This window comes from Castor canadensis, chromosome 7, assembly GCF_047511655.1.
Source record: "Castor canadensis chromosome 7, mCasCan1.hap1v2, whole genome shotgun sequence".
In the NCBI taxonomy this organism is placed as follows: Eukaryota; Metazoa; Chordata; class Mammalia; order Rodentia; family Castoridae; genus Castor; species Castor canadensis.
The window spans coordinates 8,518,478-8,545,145 of NC_133392.1; the positions used below are offsets into that span (position 1 = coordinate 8,518,478).

The window sequence follows — 26,668 nt, forward strand, 5'->3', positions numbered from 1 at the left end:
ATAATTAGTGTCAGGAGTAATATGTCTAAGTGCACTTAAATTGAGCTGTCAAAGAGGTCTGGGTGCTGAGACCTTTAAACAGTTGTCCCACATGGAAAGGTGGTAGAGCATGCCTCATACAAGAGGTGACTCTGATCACTGTCACTCGGGGGATGTCAGAGCCAAGAGGACTTGGGATCACTAATGCAGCCAGTCCAGGGGACACTAGATGACCCCTCTGAGGAGGACCCACCAATCAGCATCTCAGTGCTGATGATCGTTCAGGATGGAAGTGATTTGCCATTTGGATGCCTGGATTCTGGTGAGGGATCCAGGGATGGGAGTGAAGACAGCCTTTTAAGCTATTTCCTCATGTGGAGTCTGGGAGGTTACTATAGAAATCTTTCTACCTCAGGAAAAAAAAATGGTTGATTGATCACACTATTGAAAGAGACATTTGCAAAAAACAAAAAAATGAAAAATAGCAGCAGGAAGTGAGAAGAGAAAGTGGAAAATCTTATTGCCTTGCAATGGGACAGCTATGAGAGTGTGTCTGACTCCCATGCAGTAAATATCCTCCCGGTGGTGCTGACTTGTAGGCTTCATTCCAGGCAGAGGGGAGGAGCAGGATGTGAGAATGAGTAGAGAAAGAGGAAGGTGAAGGTTATCCAGACACTGATACTGTAACACAGAGTGAGAATGGTGCCAAGAGAACCCTGGAGGCCTTCCTAGCATGCATCACAATTTATAAATGCTTAGTTGCTTATTTGTTTGCATATACATTGTCTGTATCCTTCATTTGTGATGATGAGGGCAGACACCCTGTCATTTTATCATACATTCATAATATGCAATGATGAATACTTATGTTTGAGGTCATTACAGTTATGACAGATGGGAGGAAGGATCAATTGGTGAGGTTGTCTGTGGCTCCAGCTGTCTGTAGTGCAGGATGTGTGGCCAGGCTTTGGCAGGCAGAAAGGGAAGGAAGAGTGCACAGAGAGGACAGCAAGAACAAGGGGGTGGAGGTGGGCACATCTGGGTGTGTGTCTGAAACGCTTAACAGTCTTCTGGGAAAAGAGGCTGGTGCTGAGTCTGAGGACCCATGGGGTTCTGTATGTGAGCAGAGCTGTGTTCTTCTAGTGTAGAATGAAGGTTGACAGGTGCTGCTGGAATTCCTAGGAGAGGGGCCTCCTGGGCCTGGGAAGGGTGAGGGGAGAAGCATTTCTGAGGTGGCTGGCTAGTCCTAGGTCACCTGTTGGAGTGAAAGAGGGGTTTGGCATGGTCCTGTGGAGAGATGGGGTATCTTTCTCAGTGAGGAAGGACTGGTTTCTCAGTAAGGGTGTGGCTGGTCTGGATGCTCAGCAAATTCTGGTTGGTTGTCTGATACATAGAGAACGTGATGCAGGTAGACAGAAGTGAAGGGTGAGACTGGGGTAGGGGGACAGCTGGTTGGAAGGTACTTATTTCCAGGGAAGCTGAGGATAGACATTGGGCTGTGGGCGCAGCAGCTGAGCTCCCCACCTACTGTATGCTCAGTCTGACCCTAGGGATGGGTGATGGTGGCAGGAAGCCAGGGCAGGGGAGCAGACCTGTAAGTCTGGACACACCAAAGCCCTAATCCACTGGATGCCTCTCACTGTGATTCCCTCCTTCTGAAATTCCTTTTCCATTGGATCAAGGTTGGTGTCTGTTTCCCAAGGAAATGAGGAAAGATGGTGGAAAAGAACTTTTTGTCTGCTGCCTTTTTTTTCTTTTGTTTTTAAAAAACATTTTCATTCACTGGACACACAGTGTTGTATCAACATCAAATGCAGCACTGAAAGTCTGAAGAAAAATTCTCCAAGAATCTTCTGCACTAAAGAATTAGCAGTTTCCATTTTTTCCCTCAGGTCTTAGACTCTGTACTTTTGGTATCAAAAAGGCATTTTATAAACAAAAAGAATTGGCACCAGTAGAAAGAGGGAGGGTGTAAGGGAAGGGTGTAGAAGGGTGAATTTGGTGGAAATGTTATGTACTCAGGTATGAAAATAAAAAAATGAGACCTGTTGAAACTGTTCCCAGGAATGGGGGGCAGGGGAGGTAAAGGAGAATGATGGAGGGGGTGAATTCAACTATGATATATTCTAAGAACTTTGGTAAATGTCACAGTGTACCTCCAGTACAACAATAGTTTTTAAAAAACTATTCAGAGAAAAAGTTTTATTTTCTCAGAGTTCTGGAGTCTGCATACCAAGGTCAAGGTGCCAGTGGATTCAGTGTCTGGTGAGGGCTGCTCTCTTCTTCCAAGATGGCGCCTTATTGTGTTCTCTTGTGGTAAAAGGTGGAAGGGCAAAATGACCTAGCTCATTCCCTTGAACCCTTTTATAAGGACACTAATTCCATTCATAAGGGAGAGTCTTTGTGACTTAATCACTTCCTGAAGGCCTTACCCCTATATACTGCTCTCAAATTGGGTCTTTGGTTCTGACATAGGAATTTTGAGGGATATATCCATTCAAACTATAGCAACACATTTCTATCCAATGTTTGCATTTCTGTGTTCGCAGACTCCATATGATTTTGATCAGAAGATAGTTACATCTTTGCTCAGCCTCTCTCAGTTTTCACTGGATCACTAGCATTTTCCCTGCTGTCTTCATAATTACAATCGTTATGTAGCAGCAAGATCTGACGAGTGGATGCGTCAGAGTTTCTCAGCTTTCTTCCTGCCTGGAAGCATTTGGATATCTCCCAAATTTTAATGAATATGTCAACGTAGGGGACATACCACATCAAGTGTCACCATGCATATCATTTTGCCATTCTTTGTGAATAATTTCCTTCTGAAATATTGCCAGAAATTGGATTATTAGAAAAGAGTTTATTTATTCTATCTCCTTCAGTAGAGAAGGGAAACAGGGAAGCCTAGACTTTAGTAGACACTAGGAAGGCCAACTGTATTCCCACCTCAGAGTTGAAGGAAGAAGTCTTGTAAACCCCAGCCCTCCCTCATACATCTCAACCTGTTTTTCATATTGTGCCCCTGAAGGCAACTTTTCAAACATTTTCTCCTTAATCTCTCTCCCCTCTATTATATCAGATTCTAGGAATAAGATTATTTTCAGTAGGGATGGGATTTAGAGGGCACAAAGTATTGTGATATCTAAGATGTTTCAGACCTGGGCAACCAGTTTATTTACCCTTCCCGAGAATGCATGCCCCAGGCCATGACGACACTGTACTCCTTACTCTCTCTAACTAACAAGATCCACATGATTACCATAAAGACTTAATTCCAAAAAAGAACGCTTGACTCTTTTTTTTCCATTTTTTTCTTTATTCATTTATTCATATGTGCATACGTTGTTTGGGCCATTTCTTCCAAACCTGTTCTGCCCTCTTCTCCAATTTTGTTGAAGAGAAGACATAAGCAATGATAAGAAAGACATAGCGTTTTTGCTAGTTTGAGATAAGGATAGCTATACAGAGAGATTTCTAGCATTGCTTCCATGCACATGTGTATTACTACCCAAATCGGTTCATCTCTACTAGACCTCTTCACTACTTCCCAGGACTCTTGAGAAATAAGCAGTTGCATTCTCTTAAATGAAGGAGCTGCATTCAAATGAGGAATTCATTTCTGGGTTGTTCATGATTGCTTTGCTGGGAAGAGCAGGGAGGTTCATCACCCACCCATATTTCACAGTGCTTGGTGCTCGTGGCCACTGGAAAATAATTCCTGGCATTGCAAAGGACATTCTGAAAGCTGATTCTTCAAATGCCCATGTTTTTACAAGGGAAAGATGCTTCTGATACATGGCACAGCGGCATGTACTTTATTTAACAACCAGCACTGCACCATTGGAGAGAGAATGGGGTGGAGTCAAAATATTACAATGGAGGATAGAGTATGAAGAAGGGGTTTGGATGGCTCATGGCCCAAGATACTTCTCATATCCATGACTAAGTATGTGTCCTGAGGGAAGATGCTACTCGTCTTCTTCCAGTGTCAAGGTCATGCTCTCTAGTACTGGTACTCCTTGCACCTGCAGCTAATTGAAAGGGGGAGGAGGGTGATCATAAAGAACAGCCAGGTGTTTGCCAAAACACCTGGCTCTTGTGTCTACAGAACTAGTCGTTGGTCTGAACACAAGACAGTGAACCCCTGCCAATCATGATCTTCTGAGATCCATGCTGGTGGCAGAGAATGACTGTACCAGCAGGGACTGGTACACAGAGCCTCATGGCAGGTGTGCTGTGGCTTTCTCTCAGGACAGTCACAGTGTGCAGCAGGTGAAATGGGCAGCAGAGACATGCTGGTTCTCATTGCTTCACTGCATCTTCCTGTACAGATAGGGCATGGAAAGAGCTCCAAGAATCCAAAGACCTGATTCCACTGGACCAGCTGGGTGACTCAGGGCAAATCACTCAGTGTCTCTCAGAAGGGGGACTGTCACCTCTACCACTGGTCAGTGCCATGATGTCTTCACCATGGTCACTATGTGCTGTCCTTACTCAGCACTCATGAAGTGGGTTGTTCCATGGCTCCTGTCTGCTGCACTGCCAGTTCCATGAGGGCAGAATATTGTCTGCCTCCTCAGCCCAACAGTGCAGATATTCAGTAAACTGGAAATATTGATATTTATTGTTTACTGATTCTCAATATTTATTTGGGCAATTAGTATCCAAAATATTTGTTAAAACAGGAGACAGGAGGTGATGATGGCCACTATCAGGGAGGTGAGAATCAAGTAGGGAGGTGATAACTGTAACCACAGAGGTGATAACCAACCCACACCCACAGAAGTGATAACAGGTAACCAGAGAAATAGATAATCACATTCAAGGAAGTAAACTGTAGCCAGAGAAGTGATAACTACACTCAGGGAGGTAATAACCACAAATACAGAGGTGAAGACCATACACACAGAGGTGATACACACACACACACACACACACACACACACACACACACACACACAGAGGTGATAACTACACCAGAGATGTGGTAACCACACCAAAGAGGTGGTAATCACACCAAAGAGGAGGTAACCACACTCAGGGAGGTGATAACCATAAATACAGGAGTGTGGAGGAGATAGCCACACACACAGAGTTGATAACTACACCAGGAGGTGATAACCACAGTAGATAGGTAGTAATCACACCCAGAGAGGTGATAACTACACCAGGGAAATGAAAATCACACCCAGGGAGATGAGAATCACACCAGGGAGGAGATAATATCAACAAGAAAGGTGTTAACCATGATGATGGAAGTGATACATGTAACCATGGAGGTGAGAATCTTACAGGAGTGATAACACTAATCAGAGGAGGACAGCAACACCCAGGGATGTGATAATTACACCCCAAGTGGTGATATTCACACCCACAGAGGTAAAAACAACACCCAGGGAGGTGATTACAGCCCCCAGAGTGGTGATTAGAATACTATAGGAGGTGATAACCACACCAAGGACGGTGATAACAACATTCTTGGAGGTAATAACACCCAGAGAGGTGATAACCCCAATGAGGTAGATGAAAATCACACCCATAGCAGTGATAACCCCACCCAGATAGTTAACCCCTCCCAGGGAGGTGATGACAAAGACTGGGGAGATGATAACAACACCCAGGGAGGTGAAAACATCCTCTGAGGTGATCACACCAGGGAGGTGATAACCTTAACAAGAGAGATGATAAACAACCATAAAAGTGAGACCACAATTATGGAGGTGATTACTAACCTCAGAAGTGATAATCACACCCACTGCCGGTGATTACAGTAATTAGACAGTAAAACCACACCTAGAAAGGTGATAGCAGGGAGGTGATAACTGTAGCCAGAAGTTATAACATCAGAGAAATTATAAAAAAAAAATCCATGGAAGCGATAACAGCATCCAGGTGGTTGATAACCCCAGTCAGTAGGGTGATAACCAGAGCTGAGGGAGATGAATACCACAATTAAGAAGGTGATAGCTGCAGTCAGGGATATGATAACCACAGCTGAGGAAGTTATTGGGACTGTGGTGACAAAGATAAACATAAACTCAGAGGTTTATACAGAGCAGACATTTCTTGCTTGAGTTCTGGAGGCTGCAAGTTCAAACTCATGGTGCTGGCAGGTTTGGTGAAGGCGAGGGCTCGTTCTCTAGTTCACAGGTGGAGCCTTCTCACCACGTCTTCTGGCGGAGGGGTATCAAGCTCCCTTGGGGCTCTTATAAAGGCACTACTCCTAGTTGTGAGGCCTCCACCCTGGAGACATCATCGCTGCCTCAAGGCTCCACCTCTTTATAGTGTTGCATTGATGATTCTGTTTCAGTGTGGATTTGGGAGACCACAGCAGGACTGCCAGGTTGCAGGGTCGGGTGGGGCAAAGGGCAGGTGTCTGCAGGAAAATTGGGCATTATCCTGGGGAAAGGAGTCGTTCTGGGCAGAGGGGTCGCCGCCGGGGTGTGAGGAGGTGCCTTCAGTTTCCTTTGTCTTTCAGTTGATGAAGGTTGTGAATGAAATGTGCCCCAACATCACCAGAATCTACAACATCGGCAAAAGCCATCAGGGCCTGAAGCTATATGCTGTGGAGATCTCCGACCATCCCGGGCAGCATGAAGTCGGTGAGGAGCGCAACGCCCCCTCCACCCCCCCACCCCCCACTCCCACCCCAACTTCACAAAGCTGGCCACAAGCTGCTCATGCAGCAAACCTCGCATAGAAAATGAGGCTTTGGTTCTGTGAGCCTCTCACCTATGACAAGGGCTTGTAAAGTTTATTTATGCTAGAAATACCTTTCCTTTCTCCAAAGGGACCATATTTAATTCTGTTCTCTCAACCTATCAGGCCAGTCAGAATAGCCAAAGGAGAAAATGGCTAGAGACAAGACAGAATCCTCTTCCAGGAGAACATTCTGGACTTCCTGGTCATGGAAGGCTCAAATTATAGGGTTCTCTTCTTTTTAAAAAATGACAAACCTGTCTTTAAGCCTTGCCTGTTTCCAGCCTTTTCCAATCACTCCCCACCCTGAGCCCAGTGTAGGCCAGGTGGGTTTCTCTGGTTTTCTTTTTGGTAAATAAGGGAGCTCATTAGAAATCCACTGAAAGTCAGGTGCAAAAATTTGTCTGAATCATTCACCTTTAGCCTTCCTTGAGTCTCAGGAATTTCTTCCCAAGGTTAAAGCCTTACCAGTGGGTAAAATCAGATGTGACCACCCTCCTCCCACAGCAGCTTGGACAGCAAGGAAAGGAAGTGTGGTCAGCTCATGGATAGCCTCCCGTATCTGCGTCTGCTTAGCTACTATCACAAAATACCTGTGAGACCAGGTCATTTATAGGTGACTGAAATTTATTTCTTATAGTTCTCATCTCCTAGGCTGGGATGTCCAATATCAAGGCATTAGTTAATTTGGTGTCTGGTGAGGGCTTGGTTCCTTGTGGTTCCTTCTTGCTGTGTCCTCACATGGTAGAAAGCAGAAAGGCAAAAGGGGGTAGCTAGTTTCCTCAAGCCTTTTTGTAAAGGTACTAATCCCTGATCACTTCCTAAAAGCCCCATCCCTTGATTCTGTCACATGGGTCTTAGTTCCAATGTAGGAATTTGTAGAGGACATCTGTATTACACCACGGCACCTCTCATTTCAGGATCTGAGCTTTGAAAGAGAATTCTCAGACAGCCTTTTACTACATAGTGTCTCTGCTGAACTATTTTCTGCTCAGATTCATCTGTGGGTCCTTAATGGGAAGTTCTTTTAAGAAAAATAATTGCTAGGCCTTGTGTGTAACTTGTAGCCTTCCAGCCTAAGCGCTGTGTGGTTTATCTTTCCTTGCCAAGTAGGCATGTGTGTGATTACCCCGGGCTCTTGTACAAGGGTTGTCTGTACCTTTTATTACATACCTGACTACTTAGGAATAAAACATTTGTCCTGAAATAATTTTGGAGGTTGATTTGAAAGAACAGATAGCAGGCAAGTTTACATCATTCGGGATCCACGTGTCTGTGCACCTGCCCTCAGGAGCCCGTGTCTCTGTCTCTGTCAAGGTGAGCCAGAGTTCCACTACATCGCTGGAGCCCACGGCAACGAGGTGCTGGGCCGCGAGCTGCTGCTGCTGCTGCTGCAGTTCCTGTGCCAGGAGTACTTGGCACGGAACGCTCGCATCGTGCACCTGGTGGAGGAGACCCGGATCCACATCCTCCCCTCCCTCAACCCTGACGGTTATGAGAAGGCCTGCGAAGGGGTAAGGGCTCCAAACCCCACCAGTGCCAGCATAAGGTCCCTACCCGAGGGTGTGCTGGCCAAATTCAGAGGAACCCCACCTTTGAACCTTCCGAGTGTCTCTCTGCTAAGACTGGGGATCCCCAAGGTTTCTGAGAGTTGCAAAGCAGGAATCGGGACTTACAGTGACCCTGAGAGGGAGACGAAAACTGGAGAGGGCAACATGAGTAAGTGATTTATTCCACACACTATGGCAGTGCCAGAGCATGGCAACACCTGCATGACTGAGCGCCTTAGGTATGTGCCAGCTTTGATTAGCACTTTTAATCCTCTCATCAGCCGCCTAAAGATAGCTGTGCTTTTGTTATGAGATATTGGTTATATTTCCTGTTCTAGTTATGACATGGAACTAGTATAGGTCATAGGTCAGTCACATGGGAATTAGTACAGTATCGGTCGTGGGTATACAGTTACACCTTGAGTCTGGTTAGTATTATGTCATGTTGTGAATCCATTAGGATACATCACAATATCTGGAAATAAGTGGACAACTGTAAGACAATGATACCTGTGGAACGCAAGCTTTATGATACAGAGTCTTGTCTGTGTTTCCTGGTACAAATAATTGGTTAGAGATTTGGAATGCTAGCGAGTAAGCAGGCTCATGGGTGGGGTGGGAGAATGCATTAGTACTGTATCAGCAGTGTGTGTACTGCAGTGATGGAGTCATAGGCCCATCACTCCTCCGAGCTTCAGCCGAGCAGTGGAGGAGGGAGGAGGGGAAAGGTGGGAGAAGGGATCTAATACTTTTGAGCACTGCCGTGTGTCAGAAGTGGTTCTCTGGGTGCCCACGTTGGAGTAATTTACTATATTATCCATGGCCCATCAAATCCCAGTAGCAGATTTTTTAGTATTCTCCTGTGGATGCCATCTTTGGGTCAAAGGATGTCTAGAGACATAGAGGTGTGCCTGGAAGAGAAGGACATTGGTGCATCTCGTGTAGCAGGAATCTGGCAGTTCTTGTCGTGTATGGTTCTTCACATTCTGAATCATCTCCAGGGCTCAGAGCTGGGAGGCTGGTCCCTAGGACGTTGGACCCACGACGGGATCGACATCAACAACAACTTTCCTGATCTAAACACGCTGCTCTGGGAAGCAGAGGATCGCCAGAATGTCCCGAGGAAAGTTCCCAACCACTACATCGCCATCCCTGAGTGGTTTCTGTCTGAAAATGCCACTGTGAGTAAAAACACCTCTCATCTGTAGAGCAGTGGAAGGCCAAAGGATACCTGCTGGTATTTGTAGAGGATAGGACATTTAAGCCAGCTTTTTCTTTCTTGTTTTCTCCAAAAGTAGGGGGGAAAGCTGAATAATAACTACCTTTTAATTGATACTGGATTCTTTATAGTAACTTAATTGTATTTCTTTACAACAATACCATGTTTCAAAACAGGACAACCTTTCCTGAATTTATTACTTCTATAAAATTACCCTCAGCTTTCACTAATTGCTTGAGAGAGAGAGAGAGAGAGAGAGAGAGAGAGAGAGAGAGAGAGGGAGAGAGGGAGAGAGAGAGGGAGAGGTACTCACTCAGTACAAGAAAGTTCAAAGCATACTTTTCATTGTAGCAAAAGATTGAAAATTGCTTAATGCATTAGCATAAGGATAGATTGATTAAGAGTGAAAAAGACTCAACAACAGCTTCGATCAAAATCAGGGATGAATTTTACAAACAAATTGAGTGGAAAAAATTGTAGGGGACAATTGGTATGAGTGCACCCTCCCCCTTCTTTTGTTTTTAGATTAAAAGGAAGTAAAACCAAACAATGTATCTTTAGTCATTCATATATGGCTTAAACAAAATAGAGAGGATGAGAGTGGCCTCTTTTAGGGTGGTGTGGTTCTTCTGGGTGGGGAGCGGAAGGGGGGGTGGGGGTCAAACCACACAGGTGCACAGGACCCATTGCTGAGATGCTGATGGATTCACAACACCATCTGTGCTGACACTGATGAATTAACTTCCCTGGTTAGCCCAATCCAGGGCCCCCACTGTGTTTAAAACAAAAACAAAGCTTAAGGAAGCTCACACTGCACAGTTAAGTGATTCCCAGTGTTTATTTCTCTGTCATTATCAATTTAATCTTGCTGAAATTATCTTTAGTAACTTATTGTTGATATTTGATTCACTTGTATTAGATTATATCAAACTTTTAATTTAACCTTTAAACATCATCAGTGTTCTTTCTCTCGTAACTTTTTTTTCATGAGAAATGTCAAACATACAAAATTAAAGAAAGCTGTAAGGTTCCCACCTGCACCTGTGTCAGCTTTGACACTTGACAATTCATGTTTCATATATACTTCCACCCACATTTTCTTCTTTCCCTCTTACTGAAGCAAGTCCAAGGCATGATGTCATTTCATGTATATTTCAGTAGCATCTCTACAAAATAGGGACTCTCTTTTAAAGCCATAAGAACTTACCATTATAATATCAAAATAAGTTATCTCTTCATATTCTGAAATATCTGGTTAGAGTTCACATTTCCCTTTTTATGCTGATCAGTAAATATTCTCTCTCCCCTCCTTTATCCTCCCCCTCTTCCCATCCCTCCTCTTGCTCCTCTCCTCTCCTTTTCCTCTCTCCACCTCTTTCTCATCCCACCTTACCCCTCAGTGTGTAAATCAGGATTCAACTAAAGCCCATTCATTTCATTTTCCCCTCTATCACTTTCTCTTTTTCTCTGCAGTTTTGTTGTTTGTCTTATCTTGCAAGAGTCCATTGTGACATCTTGGTTCTCTGCAGTCTGTTATGCTACCTGGGTGCTATTCCTGCATGCCTGTGATGTCCTGTACACATCCCTCTGTGTGTTCTGGAAATTAGCAGTGACTGAACTAGACTAGATAGATCAGGGGAGCAGACTACAGCCCAGAGGCCAAAACCTCCAAGGCTTGTTGTCCTAAGTGGTGTCTCGCTGGTGTAGGTGGCGCCTCAATGACATAAGTGGTATCTTAGTGGTACACATTTTGTTTTGTCCATGGGGCTCCTTTGCTGTGGGGTACAGCTGGACAGGTGTGATGGAGACTGAATGCCCACAAAGCCCAAAATATTTACCAACTGGCTTTTTGTAGATAAAGTCTGCTGACCCCTGGGCTAGAGGCTTAGCAGATTTCGGGTAGGTATTTTTTAAGTGTGAGCCTTCCAGAGGGAGGCTGTGTGTTTGGTTGTGTCTTTGTTCTGCTGTTTGGAGCTTTGGATGAACAGTCCTGCCCCAGGCATTCATTGGCTCTGCAGAATGATGTCGTTCTAACATTCCCTCTCAGGTATCCAATGGAATATTCCTGTAATGGAAACTTGACACTTCCCTAGCCTTCCCCTTTTCTATCCATTGTTTTCACATAGCCCAGTTTTCCCTGGACAGAGTATGACATGCTAAATATTGCTTAGATTATTCCATAAAGTTTCTGTTTCTTAGAATATGTCCCTGATTGGAAGCTAGCGAGGTGAAACAATTTCCTTCTGTGCACATTCACAGGTGGCCATGGAGACCAGAGCAGTCATTGCCTGGATGGAAAAGATCCCGTTTGTGCTGGGCGGGAACCTGCAGGGGGGTGAGTTAGTAGTGGCATACCCCTATGACATGGTGCGGTCCCTGTGGAAGACCCAGGAGCACACCCCCACGCCCGATGACCACGTGTTCCGCTGGCTAGCTTACTCCTATGCCTCCACTCACCGCCTCATGACGGATGCCCGGAGGCGAGTGTGCCACACGGAAGACTTCCAGAAGGAGGATGGCACTGTCAACGGGGCTTCCTGGCATACAGTGGCTGGAAGTAAGTCTTGGATCTGCCTTGCCTGGCATCATGGGGCCATATGATCATGGCCTGTTGGCCCAGGAGGAGTCTATACTTGTCTCTTCCCAAACCCTCCTCTTACCATTCATTATACTCAGTATAGACACTAACAATGGCCGCCATGGTCTGCACTTAGGAGGTGTGAGCACTCTGTAGACTCCCCTTCCACCCTGTCTGAGGTCTTGGAAATGGATGTGGTCTTCTCATCATTTCACAAAATGAAAAGGCTGTGCTGCGGACATTGCTGGAGATCTGTCCAAGTGAGACAGGGGTAGAGCTGGGACTTGTCTGGCCTTGCTCTTAGCCACTGAGCTGTTCTGATCAGAGAAGGTTGAAAGTGGAAGGTAGTATTGCACCCGACAGAAAGCCCATTGAAAGGGCAGAGGGTGCTGGTACTGACATCGAAGCCAGAGCTGTTTGGAGTTTGAGGACATCCCGTGTTGTGAGCCTGTAAAAGTGCTGGCCATGGACCCCAAGCTCACATGTGAGTGAGTGAGCTGCAGTGTGTCCTGAGATTTCCCTGTGATGAAGACTCTGGAAGCCAGCAGGCCCAGCCACCCAGAGTCACACTCAGACTATGTGGGTCTCAAAGTGTCACTTCTGAGATCTACACAGGCTTGAAGAAGCTTCATAGAGCCTGGGAATCACTTCACGGCAGAAGGAGGCCCTACAGTGTGCATGTCAGGATTTGCAGTTTGTTTTCTGTCTTGGGCTGTTCCCAGCCTAGGGCTCCTGAGTCAATTCCGAAGGTCCCTCTGCGTGAATTGTCAGACCCCAGCATAGTGTGCGTTGCTTATTTTCTTGACTTCGTGAGGGCTGCTTAATAATGGATTTGAAAACTATTCCATGCAAGATAGACCTGAGTTCACATCCAGGTCAGTCACTTAATGCCATGTGACCTTGGGCAAGTTACTTCACTTCTCTGAACCCTCATACTTTGCTGTTAAAAATGGCCATGACGACAATGATAAAGGTGGTGATGGTTATGGTGATGTCTCTCTCTAGGACGTTGTGAGAATTACAAAGGTGGCAGATGTGGGTGTACTCGGTATCTGGCTTATAACAAACACTCAAGATAAGTTCTATCCCTCTTCCTCTCCTCTCTCAGGGCTTGCTCACCATGAAATCTCTATGATAAGCATGTCTTTATTCTCTGTTTCATCATATAATTAACTTTAATATTATTTTACTTTTCTGGAAACTCAGTCTTAACATACTTTTCAAGTGTGTTTCTACCCTTGGAGAAGAAGAAAAAAAGTGGAAATGTGTGATTCCATGGTCATTTAAAAACATGTAGAGAGCCAGGTACCGTGGCTCACATCTATAACCTCAGCTACTCAGGAGGCAGAGATAGGAGGATCTTGGTTTGAGGACAGTCAGAGCAAAAAGTTAGTAAGACCCTATTTCAAAAACAAGCTGAGTGTAGTGGTGCATACCTGTGGTCTCAGCTAGTTGGGAGGCAGAGATTGGAAGGTCGTGGTCTGAAGCTGACTCAGGCAAAAGTGTAAGACCGTATTTGAAAAGCAAACTAAAAAAGCAAAAGGACTTGGGGACATAGTTCAAGGGATAAAGCACTTGTCTAGCAAATGTAAGGTACTGAGCTCAATTCCCAGTACTCTCAAAAATAAATAAACAATTAAACAAATAAGTAGATACACAATAAGTAAAACAATACATGTATAGAAAGCTGGCCATTTTTTCTTGGTGACAGACCAGGTGGTCCATCTCCCTTTGACTTTGCCCTACAGGAAAAAAGTATTTTTAACCTTCAGTTTTTTAGCCCTAAAAACCTACCTACAAAAGTCTTTAAGTAAAATCTGTTTATTGTTGATGGCTGCTGTGACTAGGTAGGGTGCAGACACAGCTGGGTTTGCCAGGATCCAGTCAATAGTAACATTACGAAAAGTCAGCTGCCGCATAATCTCATAGGCAGCATTTGATACTTTTCTCTATCAATTAAGCTTTCCATTATTTCAAAGACTCTGTGGCAGAGCCATGTGGTGACTTGTGCCTTTTTGTCATTCTTCGTTTAGGCAGTATGATGGAGTCTGCAGATCATTTCTTTGTAGATGGATGAAATGTGATTTTCCATTTCCTTCCCTCCCCCCCGTCTCTTTGTCCTGCTCATTCTCTCTCATTAGCAGTGTGCTGCAGGCAGCAGTGAACAGGGAGGGAAGCAGTTGAGAGCAAGGCTCAGTGCACTTCAAAATGCACAGCGTCGGTAGTATGAGCTTTTTATCGCCAAAGTGATGTCAGGTCTGTTCTCGGCAGTAGTCCTGCACTGTCCTCCACAGGAAGGTAGGTAGGGTGGGACACTCAGCCTGCAGAGCCATAAGGTGTACACAGCCCCGTGTTCCCTGTTGAAGGTGGAGACAAGAAATGGATTCCAGTCCTTCAGAACACCAAAGATGTCTTACGTCCCAGGCAGATTTGAAAGCTTCTAAGAACTGCCAGGCCATGTCCCAGTTCCTTGTCCTATGTGCCCCAGACAGGAAGCAGCATTGTGCTGTTGAAGCCTTCCTCAGGTCAGTGTGCTAAGCAACTCCTCCCTGGAAGGGCAGGGCCTCAGCAGCCAAGTGGCCCGCTCTGCCCTAGCATCCTGGGTTCTCATTCTCCAGTGCCTCCCGGGCTTCCGTGCTTCAAAGATGTATTTTTTGCAAAAAGGCAGACCTGCTCCAGAATATTTCTAACATTTATTTCAGTACCCACAAAGCCTAAGAGGGTTTCATGTGCAAAGAGGAGCATGGCCTTCCCAGGGGCCAAGACCAGTGCTAGCCTGTGGACCTGTTGGTTGCCAGCCCATTCTGCCCTCTGCAGTTCCATACAGTGATAAACTGATAAATCAACCCAGCATTGGACTGGCCTTCTTCAGCTGGACCAGGCACACAGGAAGAGTTTTTCATGAACTTGAGCCCATCCCACCCCCGTGATTCCACTGCTCTTACTCTTCCTTGCTTTAACACAAGTGGTGTCAAAAGCCCGTCACTGGTGAAATGTGAGCTGCTGTTGTCTGGAATCCAGTGGAGAGTTTGGTACCACTTGCCTCTGGCCTTAGTGATTAGGCAGTGGATTGATACAGAGTTGCTTTTGACATCCCAGAGGCTGATTTTAAAGCAGACACATTTCAATTGAGCCTTGCTGGACAATAGGAAGGGAGAAAGGATGTCTGAAGACTCTACTGGTAAAGCCTTAGAAAACATGCTTTGCTTCTGTCTATACAGAGCCCCATGCACCTAGCTTCTGCCTTCTGTGACTGACCCTCGGGGCCCCCGGAAGGTCCTTGGCAGAAGACCTGGGGAGTGCTTTCCATGCTCAGGCAGAGCACAGCTTGCTAGTCATCCTGTTCAGAAACAGAAGTGTTGAGAAGGGCCTCCAGATAGGGTCATTCCACATTACCGATGGGCCCTGAGATCAGTGGAAGTGTCCTTATAAAGGCCAGAAGGGAGGAGTACAGACAGAGGAGAAGACTGTGAAGATGGGGCAGATTCTAGGTGATGCTGCCAAAAGCCAAGGAATTCTGGGAGTGGAAGGGGCAGGGAGGGTGCTCCCCGAGGCTTTGACGGAAGCACAACCCCTGATTATGGACTTCTGACCTCTAGAAGTATGGTGAAAGGATGACTGAAGTCAAATTGTGGTCATTTGTAATACCAGCTCCAGGAAACCTATGTAGGGACCAACCTTGTCCTAGCCTGGCTGCTCTGCACCCTGTCATGTCAGGGTGTAGAAGGTCTGTCTGCTTTAGGGTGCATGTGGTAGGCGTGACTACCTGACAGCCCCTACGCAGAAATGCTCTATTTGGAGATAAGAGCAAGGCCTCAAATCCTGACCCTGGTCCTTTCCAGACACATGCTCCTGGATGAGATTCTTACCATTCACAGTCTCGATTTTCTTATTTGTAAACCTGTGCTATGTTGCCTACCTCTGCAGGGCTTGGCCAGGAAGACACAGTGACCTGTGGGAGGCACAATGCTTTGGACAGGTCCTGGCTTATGGAAGACACTCAGGAAATGGTGACATGGTTGGCTGTTTTTATGAATTAGAAGAGGAAATTGCTATCGATCTGTTGCTGAGATCAGCATAATTCTAGAGATCAACTTAAACACTTAAAAGTCCATGGTTGTGATTAATGTTAGCTTCATTCCAAACATGGTGTGTTAAATACATTTGCTAAAACAAATATCTAAAAAGCCTGTCTTTTGTCAAAGATGCTCTGTGAGGATTTGTCCTCACCTCAGCCACTCCTGCTGTATCCTCTCCCACCGATCCCCAACCCAAGCACGTTTTCTGTCCTGCAAGTGTTTGTCTCTGGTAGTACATTCCCGTATTAGTAGTATTAAATCGGTAGTGTATTATCTAGGACTCATAGATTCCTGATGCCTCCCTGTTTAATTGAAATCTTCTGAGCATTCTTGAACATTCTTGCTGCCTTCCCTATGCCATTCAAAATGTCCTTTTGGAGCTGGGCACTGGTGGCTCATGCCTGTAATCCTAGCTACTTGGGAGGCTGAGATCAGGAGGATCATGGCCAACCTGGGCAAATAGTTCCCAAGACCCCATCTCTAAAATAACCAGAACAAAATGGACTGGAGTTGCGCGGTAAGCTGGTAGAGCACCTGGTTTGCAAGCACAGAGCCCTGAATCCAAACCTCAGTCCTACCAAAAATAAATACATATGTACATACATAAAAATGTCCTGTTGACTTTGCAGGTCTAAATGATTTCAGCTACCTCCACACAAACTGCTTCGAGCTGTCCATCTATGTGGGCTGTGATAAATACCCACATGAGAGCGAGCTGCCTGAGGAATGGGAGAATAACCGGGAATCTTTGATTGTGTTCATGGAACAGGTATGGTGGTGGGTGGCTGTGGCCAGAGGGACTAGCTAAGGACCCTGCCTTGGATGTTGCCAAAATCACGGGAACCAGCCAGTGCTTTAGGCTTTAGCCATCGTCCTGGGCCACCCCCTTGCTGCAGGGAACTGCTGTCTGTTTATACTCAGTCAGACCCACAGGTGGGAACTCTGACCAATGGCTCCCACTGGCTTAGGGCAAGTGCGGCAGAGCGGGGGGCTTTCAAGGGCTGCTCTGTGGTGACTGGTGATATCGGAGCCAACATGTGCAGGCCCTTGTCTTAGTCTGCATTTACCGTAGGAGAACGCTACAGAATGGACACTTGAACAGGACACCCTTATTCTCTCACACTTCTGGAGATTGGAAACCTAAGGTCAAGGGACTGATTTGCTCTGGGGACTTTCTCTGTCAATTATAGCTGGCCATCCTCTTGCTGCCTCTTAACATGGTCATCCCCCTGGGCATGTGTTCCTGTGTGTGTCCCCATTCTTCTTACAGGCACATGGGTAATAGCGGATTAGGACCCACCCTAATTTCACTTAGTCACCCCTTTTAAGGCTCTGTCTCCAAATACAGTCATGTTCTGAGGTACTGGTGTTAAGACTTCAAGACATGAATTTGGGGGACTCAATACAGCCCTCATAGCCCGAGTCCTCACTGGGAACCTCAGACACCTTCCCTGCCTGTGTTCTCAAGGGCATGCCATCTTGTAGCATTAATGAATTAACCAGTTCTAGTTCACGTTAAAACTAACTGAGCAATATCCAGACCCCACTAAGGAACAGAGACTAACTGAAAGTCAGAGGATCAGATCAGGAGTGAGCAAACCCCAATGCTGGGTCTCAGCACCAGCCATTTGTATAGTTATACAACTCTAGGCCCCCCGAGTCTCACCTCCACCATCCCCCACCCCAAGGAAGGATGCTCCCAAGGATATGTGGAGGTTGCTTTGCTTTCTTGGGTAGTTGTGGGTGAATCAGAAGTTGCATGCAGGCTTAGTTGTCAGCTTCCTGGTTCTATGGCTGCATCTCTGCACAGGTGGCAAGGGGTGGCACCTGATTCAGTGTCTGAGCCTGCCCCATGAGGGTCCCAGGAGCTGCAGTGCAGCCCCAGGGGTCTTCTGTGGCACAGAAGGATGTGAGCTGGTTCTTCCCTTTTGGGAAGCTGCGAAAATACATCCTGACCCCACCCTGGGGTCTCATGAGGGAAGGCTCCTTTTCCTTTGCCTAAGTAAGAAGAGAGAAGGCCTTGATGGTAGCCACCTGCTCATTCTGCAGTAGTGCCACTGTATGAGGAGTGCCATTGGAAATGACAGTATGTCACCTTGGATTGTCACAGAATTCTGCAGGTGGGGAGACTGAGGCATGAGGTTCAAGGTTGGCGTGTGTCACGTGTCAAGGGAAGGATCCTACCTGGAGTTGTCATTTGTAGGAAGGCCTCTGATTCTTTTCTTTCCTCTGACTCTTAAGACACTAAATACATAAGAACCCAAATAAATGTGTCTAATAAAAATTAAATTCTAGTTTTCAGTGGCTGTGCTTTTAATGAAAACCTCAGATCCTAATATTTTTAAACTCCTGAATATTTTAATTCCATTGGAAAACTTTCTGGTGCATGGGTCCTAAAAGGAATGGAGACTATTACACACCAAATCCATGCAGAGCCAGGAAACCTTCTGAGTGGGCTGTGGGGCTGTGAGCACTCCTGGTGGGGACTGGGCTGTCAATAGCCACTTCCTTGTGCTGGTGGAATCCAGAGCTTGTCAGTGACTCGCTGTGTCTCATGTATGCTGAGCAGGTCCACCGAGGAATCAAAGGTGTGGTGACAGATTTACATGGAAAAGGAATTCCGAATGTTATTATCTCCGTGGAAGGTGTTAACCATGACATTCGAACAGGTAACTGAATGTGTAGAAACTGTCTCTTGGTAAGAAATAGCCAGTTTCTTGAAGTGTGTTTACTTGGGCTACAATCACAAGTCAGAGGCCAAAAACATCTTACTCAGAGCTGAATTCATGTCTCCTTCCTCCAACTTTCCGAGAGACCCCTGACAGTGAGGTTTTTAACCTATCTTGTCTCCTCTCTGTCCCTTCCCTGGGGTGGCTTGAAGCAGACAGCTGCAGTGGGGGTTTCTGAGAAATTGAGGATACAGCTCTGCAGTGTTGTTACCTATGCATGCAGCTTAGCTCCACACCAGGCATGATGGGGGCCTGAGAGGGAGTCAGGCAGGCCATCCCTGCAGGAGAAGCTGTTCCACCTCACGGAGGAGCTCAGAGGCAGGGTTGGAGTGCAGAGTCCGAAGGAGGCAGCAGCTGGGGGAGGCTGGAGTTGGGGGTGGGGCTGCGTTTTGAGTGCTAGTCCAGAGAGTTTGCAATTTTTCTGTTAAGCCACAGGCAGTCACTTCCTAAAATATGTTTTTAGGAAAGCTTAAGTGTCTGCAATGTAAAGAAGAGGACAATAGTGATGGTGACAATAGCCAACATGGTTTTTGGCATCTCCTATGTGCCAGACACTCTTTTAATGGCTAAACACATATTGACTCAGTTATTCATCATAACAACCCCATTTTCTCTACATTGTCACTAAATGAGGAAGTGAGGAACATGAAGAGATGTATCAGGGAGACCTGGTTCCCACCTACGTAAGGGACAAGTGGCTTGGATGCTAAATCTTGACTTGACACACGATTTCCATTTGAGTGGAAGGTAGGAAATTCTAGAATCATAGATAACATGAGGGTCAGAAGATGACCTCTAAAAGGCAGTGCTGAAATCTTATTCCAACTCTCTTTACTAAGGAAGAAAAGAAATTGTAAGATCCAGAGTCACATGAGGCAACTCGTCTTCCAGTTCCTAAAGTACCATATTTTTAAGTGCATTTGTTGAATGGCCACACAACCTCAGGACAGCAAAGGTCTGTCCTGTAGCCCCTTGGGTGACTCACCCATAGCAGAAGCTCGGTGCTTCCATATACATTCTCACTCAGATCTTTTTCACATTGGCTCTTTGAGGGAGACTAGTCATTCTTTCCCCTTGTCTAAGGAAAAGCAGAAGCTTGGGGAGACTAATTGATCTCTGGAAGGTTCAGGAGGTGGTAGGGTTTGTGTTCAGACCTCCAGCTCTCACTTGGGCTGGGAAATCACCCCAAAGTGATCTGCAGTGTCCTTTCCCACAAAGAGCTGCCTTGCTCATAGGGAAATGAAGGTGCTCCAGCAAGTCCAGGGTTTCCTTTTGTGCCCCAGGACTGTTATCACCTGGCATACCTCAGTTTAAACCTAAAAATCCTGTGTCCCCTAGTTCCAGAACAATAGCAGTGGTTGTTCCCTTCCTCAAGCTCCCTGCTCTTCTTTGTGGACTGACAGCGACACATTGGGGTTGTCACGGCAGCTCCTTCTTCCTGGACATTCTGCCCCTGGGTGGTGGGTGTCCCTTGGCTCCTTTCTTGTCCCCTTCTGGCCTTTTTTCAGATGTCACTGTCTCAAAGCAGCCATCCCTGTTTAATACTGCCTGCCTGCCCAACCATCCTCTTGGTCTCTTACCTACCCCCAACGTTGTCTGTAGCCCTTCTCCCTTCTAACATGTCACCAAACAGGCTAATATTTATTGTACTTCTTAGTTGTTTCTGTCCCCACTACCTGCCACTACAAGGGCAGGAATCCTCCACTGTTATTTTTTTTTCATCTTTTAGTTTTACTTTTGAATTATCATACACTAGTGATGAGGGATTTCCATTCTGATAACACCATTCAAGCATACAGTGTACCTTTGTTCTTTGATGTATCACAAGCATATTCACTACGCTTATGAGTTGGGTACTCAGTGAACATTTGTTGAATGAATGAATGAATGAATGAATGGACATTGCATGATATTTCCAGCGTTGTGGAGAATGGCAGAGCTGTGAGTGGAGGCAAGGGTCTGAGGCTCCAAATCCAGAGCTTCTTCCTTTGTCCCCATGCTGGTTCTTCTTATGGGGGACAAGGGGCCCCTTCTCTATAAACTGTTCACATGTATTAACAGATCCTGTCTCCCAACAAATTATCTCACTTGACCTGTCAGGAAACGAAGACTCTGGGACACCAGAGGAGGTGAGACTGGGATTCAACCTGGCCCAGGTGTTCAGTGCCATGCTGCCTAACATATCTAAATGGATGAGTGGATCTGACGTGCTACAAACAGTAGACTATTGGACAATGCCATGTCACATTCTTTCTGTTTACTTACTGACTTCTTCACTCAGTACTTTCTTCACTTCCCTACCATTTGTCCTGGATCTTACAGTCATTGACTGTGAAGTTTTACTCTATATAGGGTGTAGTTTTGTACACAGTATCCTCCATAGCCATCCATTTATTCATTAATTTACTAATTCAATAACTCAACAAACGTACACTGAGTACCATGGTGTGCCAGAGGTCACGCAGGATGCTAGCAATCATTGTAAGAGAAAGAAAGGCTGTTAGACTGCTTTTACACAGGATTTGTATTTTAAATACTGCTTAGGAACTCCTCTAAAAGAGTAATTTATAAAAGAGCCTGCACTGTTTCTTGGACTATTTAGTGCCTGGTAGGCAGTGTGAGAAAACATGAGGGTTCTAAAAACCTGAGTGGGAGGTAAAAAGGCCCTGGGGCCCCATAAACCCAGATGAGAATGCCTTGCCTGATGGACTCTGAATTTCAAGCCCCTGTAATCAAAGTGACAGCTTGGATGAGCTCATGGGAAATGCATCTCTCCCTTTACACTCCCCTCCCCATAAATAATGTCCCAGTGTGCTCTCCTGGCAAATGCATCCCTTACTTTACACATGGCTCTTTATTTTATTTGTTTTATTGGTTTCAATGTCTTTCCATGCTCGACAAAAGTGCTGAATTTGCCTTGATTTCTGTCTGAGGCTTACAGGATCTGACAAGTGCCATTTCAGGAGGGATTTTGCATAGAATAAACAGAAATGTTAAATGGAATCCCATGGGGGCAGAGGGGATGCTATAAGATGCTTCTAAGATGCACATAACCATTGGCCAAACATGTGGCTTAGATTTCCACACAGCCGTCCTCTGTCTGGTGTATACTAAGCTGACCTGCTAACGAATGGACATTCATTGGGCCTCGGTCACCCCTCTGTCCATAGATGCCAAGCAGTACCCATGGTGTTGACCTTCCACAGTGGCACCATAGAATGCACCCCCCCACCACCAACCTGAGTGCTCAGTGGGACAGAACCCAACATGGTCCACCTGCATGTCAAGTGCTTGAATCTAGGCTTAACAGTCATCAGGGATAACACGGAAACCTCAGCAGAGGACTTCTGGGGAGAGCATGCTTGGCCAGGCAGAGGAGAGATCCAGACAGAACCATGTTTCAGAAGTTGAAGCTTTCAGATTATAGAGGTAACAGACCTAGTTCTGACCCTGTGACCCTAAACGCATTTGCGATCATTTCAAGCATCCATTTAACTTTTCTTATCGGGCACATACTATGTGCCAGATGAAAAATACTGCAGCCAAGAAAGCAAGGCTGGCCCCTATCCACTGAGTATAGATTCTCATGGAGGAGACCTATCAGTAATTGCAAGGGAAGATAAAAAGTTCATTGAAGACTACAGTCAGTGTCAGGAAAGAAAGAAATACGGAAATGGCGGGAAAGCCAAGGAAAGGTCCCTTGCTAAGAGGATGAGGGAAAGCTGGCTCTTAGAAGAGCGGGGTTTAGCATTCCAGTGCAGGGAACAGTAATTGCAAAGATTCAGTCAAGAGTCAAGAAAGCCAGATGTGGTGGTTTGTGGCTGTAATCCCAGCTATTAAGTAGGCAGAAAACAGGAGGATCCAAAGTTCAAGACCATCCAGGGAAAGTAATAAGACTTTATCTCAAACATAAATAAATACAAAGTAAAAAACAAAAGGGCTGGGGGCATTGCTCAAGTGGTAGAGTGCTTGCCTAGCAAGCATGAGGCCTTGAGTTTAAGCCCCAGTGTCCTCCCCTCCCCCCCAAACAATCAAGGAACAAGAAGAAGCTGAGAAGCTGTGTGTGGCTGGAGGTGGTGGGCTGTGGGCAGAGGCTGTGGGAGGGGCCAGCGGGGCCTGAGTTGGGGTTTTGCTCTGAGAACTTAGCCCTTACCTGAATGGAGGAATCCTCATTCAGAGAACACCTACTCCCATTCTCCATCTGTTTGTCTGTTTCTCCCCGTTGTATAAAGGTAAGATCTAGGCCAAGGTCACTCCTCCCAGGGAGCCTCCATCCCAGTAAGAACACATAAACCCATAGCATTTTAGAGGCCAGGAGACAGGAGACACCAGAGACCCTCATAAGAACATAGCACATGGAACGATAGGGCTTATAAGTCATGGAACCCTCCAAGCAACTCATGATGTAAGCTGTGGTTGGTGGTTTCCTTTTCTGTATAAGGTCTTTGAAGCCCACAGATGTGTGTCATCCTGCACAAGGTCACTCTGCAACTAACTAACTGGGCTCTCTCTTGGGATAGTCCAAATGTCCCACCCAGTCTAAAGCTTTAAGAGAAAAAACTAGATTCCATCAAATACTAAGTAGACCCTGGGCAAGGTTTGCTTTCTACACAAGTCCTAGAATCTTCTAAGGGATGGAAGAAAACTCTGTATGTGTGTGTGTGTGTGTTTAAATATGTCTCCCACATATAGCACTGTGAAGCATCAAGTGTGAGTTCATGTTACAGTCTTTCATCAGAGACAACCCATGCAATGCAGTAAGCTCTTGGGAGCACATTATAAAAAGTGAAATGTGGAGACAGTAGTGTGCTGTAGTCTGCTAAATGATCACTGCACATGAGAAGCCTGGGTACAAATGCACACTCACACACATTCACACACACACAGGTGGCACCCTCGTGATCCTCAGCACTTGCCTTTTATCTTCCTTTAGTGAAAATGTGAGGTTTTCTACAAAATCAAATGCCCTCCATGGCTTTTCAGCAGGTGAGAGGTGCATTGTGTGGGTCCTGGACATGAAGACAGGCAGCTCGAGCCTCGTATGCATCCCTTTCAGGGCATCTCTAGCTCCCATTGCCCCATGGGCTAACCTGAGCTGGTCACCTCCTTCACAGGTCCTACTCCCTTCACCTTTCCTTCTTCCTGCCAGATGGCATCTTCATGTCTTCGAGAGTGTGAATGGCCCCTGTCCTGTCTTATCCCCTGCATTAAGCTATGGAGTCCTCAGAGGCTGTGCGTATTACATACATGGATTACACAGTGTGCTTTGTGTAATCCATACTCAACTGACTACCGAGTAGTGCTCATTGCATGGAATGCTGCTGGTTCAGTTGAATGGGATGAAGAGAAATGTGCGGATAGGAAACCAGAGGTTACACCAGCGTGAAAAGAGTGGATACGGTGTCTCAACCACAGAGGTGCTCAGAGGGGATTGTTAAGGCCAAGAATCCACTGCCCACTAAATGCTGTGCTGATCCACTAGAAGCTAAGAACGGACCCTAATGTATCCCACTTACCTGGTGGGTGAGTGACCAGTGGATAACTGAGGAGGCAGGGACCCTTCCTCAGATGTGGCTTCAGCTTATGGGTCTCAAGACCTCTCTGCCTTCCTGCATCCAAGAGTGACCACTCCTGTAGCTCCTAATCTCTCTGGGCCCCGACCTCAGGGTGGAGGCTGTGGAGTGGTGTGCTGGCATCAGGGCCTCCTTCCAGGTAGTCCTGCCTTGCCCTTTTCAGAAGTGGAGAACCCCACCCTGTTAGAAATTATTTTCTGTATTTGTAGCCATGCCAAGGTAAGCCAGGAAACTGTGCACTGATGGCTTTTTAAGATGGCATTTTGTAGTGAGGGCATACTGTTTGCAAGTTCATAGTGAATGGCTTGTATTGTCACAAGGGAAAGAGTGTGATCACTTCTTCATCTCTGCTCATGTGTGTGAACACTGAGTGGAGCCTATGCTCCAAACCCCTTCCCGTTAAAACCATTAAGGCAGCTTCCATCATGAGCTCCCAAGTGCCTCTGCAGGAGCTCAGGTTTCCCGGCGCCTGCTCAGAGCTCTTTCTGCCTGGGTTAGTCTTGGAATGGGACTGGTGGTATTTGTGTTAGAAGGAACTGTTTTGAGGTCCCCTGGTTTCTTTTCACAGCCAGCGATGGGGATTACTGGCGCCTACTGAACCCTGGAGAATATGTGGTCACGGCCAAGGCGGAAGGCTATACTGTCTCTACCAAGAACTGCATGGTCGGCTATGACATGGGGGCCACACGATGTGACTTCATTCTCAGCAAGACCAACCTGGCAAGGATCAGAGAGATCATGGCGAAGTTTGGGAAGCAGCCTGTCAGTCTGCCCGCCAGGCGGCTGAAGCTGCGGGGACGGAAGAGACGACAGCGTGCGTGACTCTCCCGGACACTTGAGACGAAGCGAAACCCACCCCAGTAGTAGCTCTGTAGTGGACTTGCTCACTGTTTTGTCTGTAATTCAAGAAACGCTCGGGAGCGTGTGTGCATTGCTAGGCTGGTCCCAAAGAGGAGAGCTGGAGGCTTAGGGTCTTTTTCTTTGTTCCCATTCATCCAAATTCCTTGGGCAGAGCAGCAAAGAAAGGCTGGTGGTAGTATGATCATTGAGCAAGTCAACCTGGGAGTCTGAGAGAGGCAAACTCACCCAGTCAGGGCCTCCAGGCTACCCAGGAAGGGAAATCGGGTCTCTCCCTATTCGAGTGACATCAAGCATTTCCTATGCATTTGCAAGTGGCACAGCTGACATTGCAGCACTTCTGGGGCTCTCGGGCATCCTAAGAGAATCTCTTTTTTCTGGCCCTGGGACATTCCAAGCTGCTACAAATAAATTCTGCATTGTGTTGACAAAAGAAGTATTACTAAGTGAGCATCAGTGGGGCCCGTGAGTCAGCTTAGTTTTCTTTTTCAACAAAGGTTGCCTTCATAAAAGGGGAGAGAAACAAAGATAATTCAGAGTGTTTATTGGCCTCTTGCAAACTGAGAACCCCTCAAACTTCCTGCTGGTCCAGTAGCCCTGGGAAATCTGGGAGTGGGGAGAGTCAGAGGTACCAGCCTTCCTAAGGACCAGACAAGTTAGCCTGGGTCTCCTTTGTGGCCAGATAGGACTTGAAAAGAGCCAGCAGGAGGCCAACCTGCTCAAGGTAGGACCCCTTTGTGGTGGACATGTGCACTTTCCAGCTGGTTGCTACCAGGATGGGAGTCATTTTTGATGTGTGGAAAGCCAGATCTTCCAAATTAGGCTGCTACATTTGATGAAAAAAACCTTAGGATTATTTGTAGAGCATTGGTTTCGGAGGGGATATTGGATTAATATTGCAAGGATACAGTTGTGTCTCACTTTTTATTCGTGTTGCTCCCTCATTGACTGGAAAGACTGAAAAAAAAAAAACAATAAAGCAAATGGTAAGACCCTCCGGTGTGGTTTTCCTGGGTAGACTTGCAGCCACTCAACACTACCCCCATTACTTCTCTCTGAGGTTGGTCACCCTAGAGGATGTGCCTGCTTGAGGCATTCTGTGTTCTCTGATTGCAACAGCTGTACCTTCCCTGCCTTCTCCCAGGAGATATGTGCTTAAAACCCACTTAAGGCTCCTGGGGATGCCAGTTAGTATCTTTACTGAAATGACCCTCCTGCAACTTGCTGGCAGTCTGCACCAGGGTCACAGTCCAGTGGCTGGTGTAAATGGCTCATCTTTACTACTAGGGCACAAAAGGAGACTCACACTTACAGGAGTGTCTGGGTGTGGCTGTAGTTCAGAGAAAGTTATTTACCAAAACCTGGTGTGGCTAGATATGGCCCATGGGTTGGGATATAGTT

General features: G+C 46.3%; 1 protein-coding gene across 5 annotated transcripts in view; it reads left to right on the forward strand.

Moving 5' to 3' along the window:
- Cpxm2 (carboxypeptidase X, M14 family member 2) overlaps nt 1-26,264 on the forward strand; it is a 114,469-nt gene extending 88,205 nt beyond the window's left edge. For 3 of the 5 annotated variants that reach the window (XM_020171805.2, XM_074078128.1, XM_074078132.1), the window contains 7 exons: nt 6,461-6,584; nt 7,999-8,195; nt 9,233-9,412; nt 11,710-12,007; nt 16,737-16,876; nt 18,677-18,776; nt 24,978-26,264. In XM_020171805.2, coding sequence (XP_020027394.2) covers nt 6,461-6,584; nt 7,999-8,195; nt 9,233-9,412; nt 11,710-12,007; nt 16,737-16,876; nt 18,677-18,776; nt 24,978-25,231 — 1,293 coding nt within the window. In that variant the 3' untranslated portion in view covers nt 25,232-26,264. Of the gene's footprint in view, nt 1-6,460; nt 6,585-7,998; nt 8,196-9,232; nt 9,413-11,709; nt 12,008-16,736; nt 16,877-18,676; nt 18,777-20,897; nt 20,966-24,977 lie in introns of all 5 variants that reach the window. The other 2 variants (XM_074078129.1, XM_074078130.1) reach the window with 2 other exon arrangements.
- The last annotated feature ends 404 nt before the right edge of the window (nt 26,265-26,668 follow it).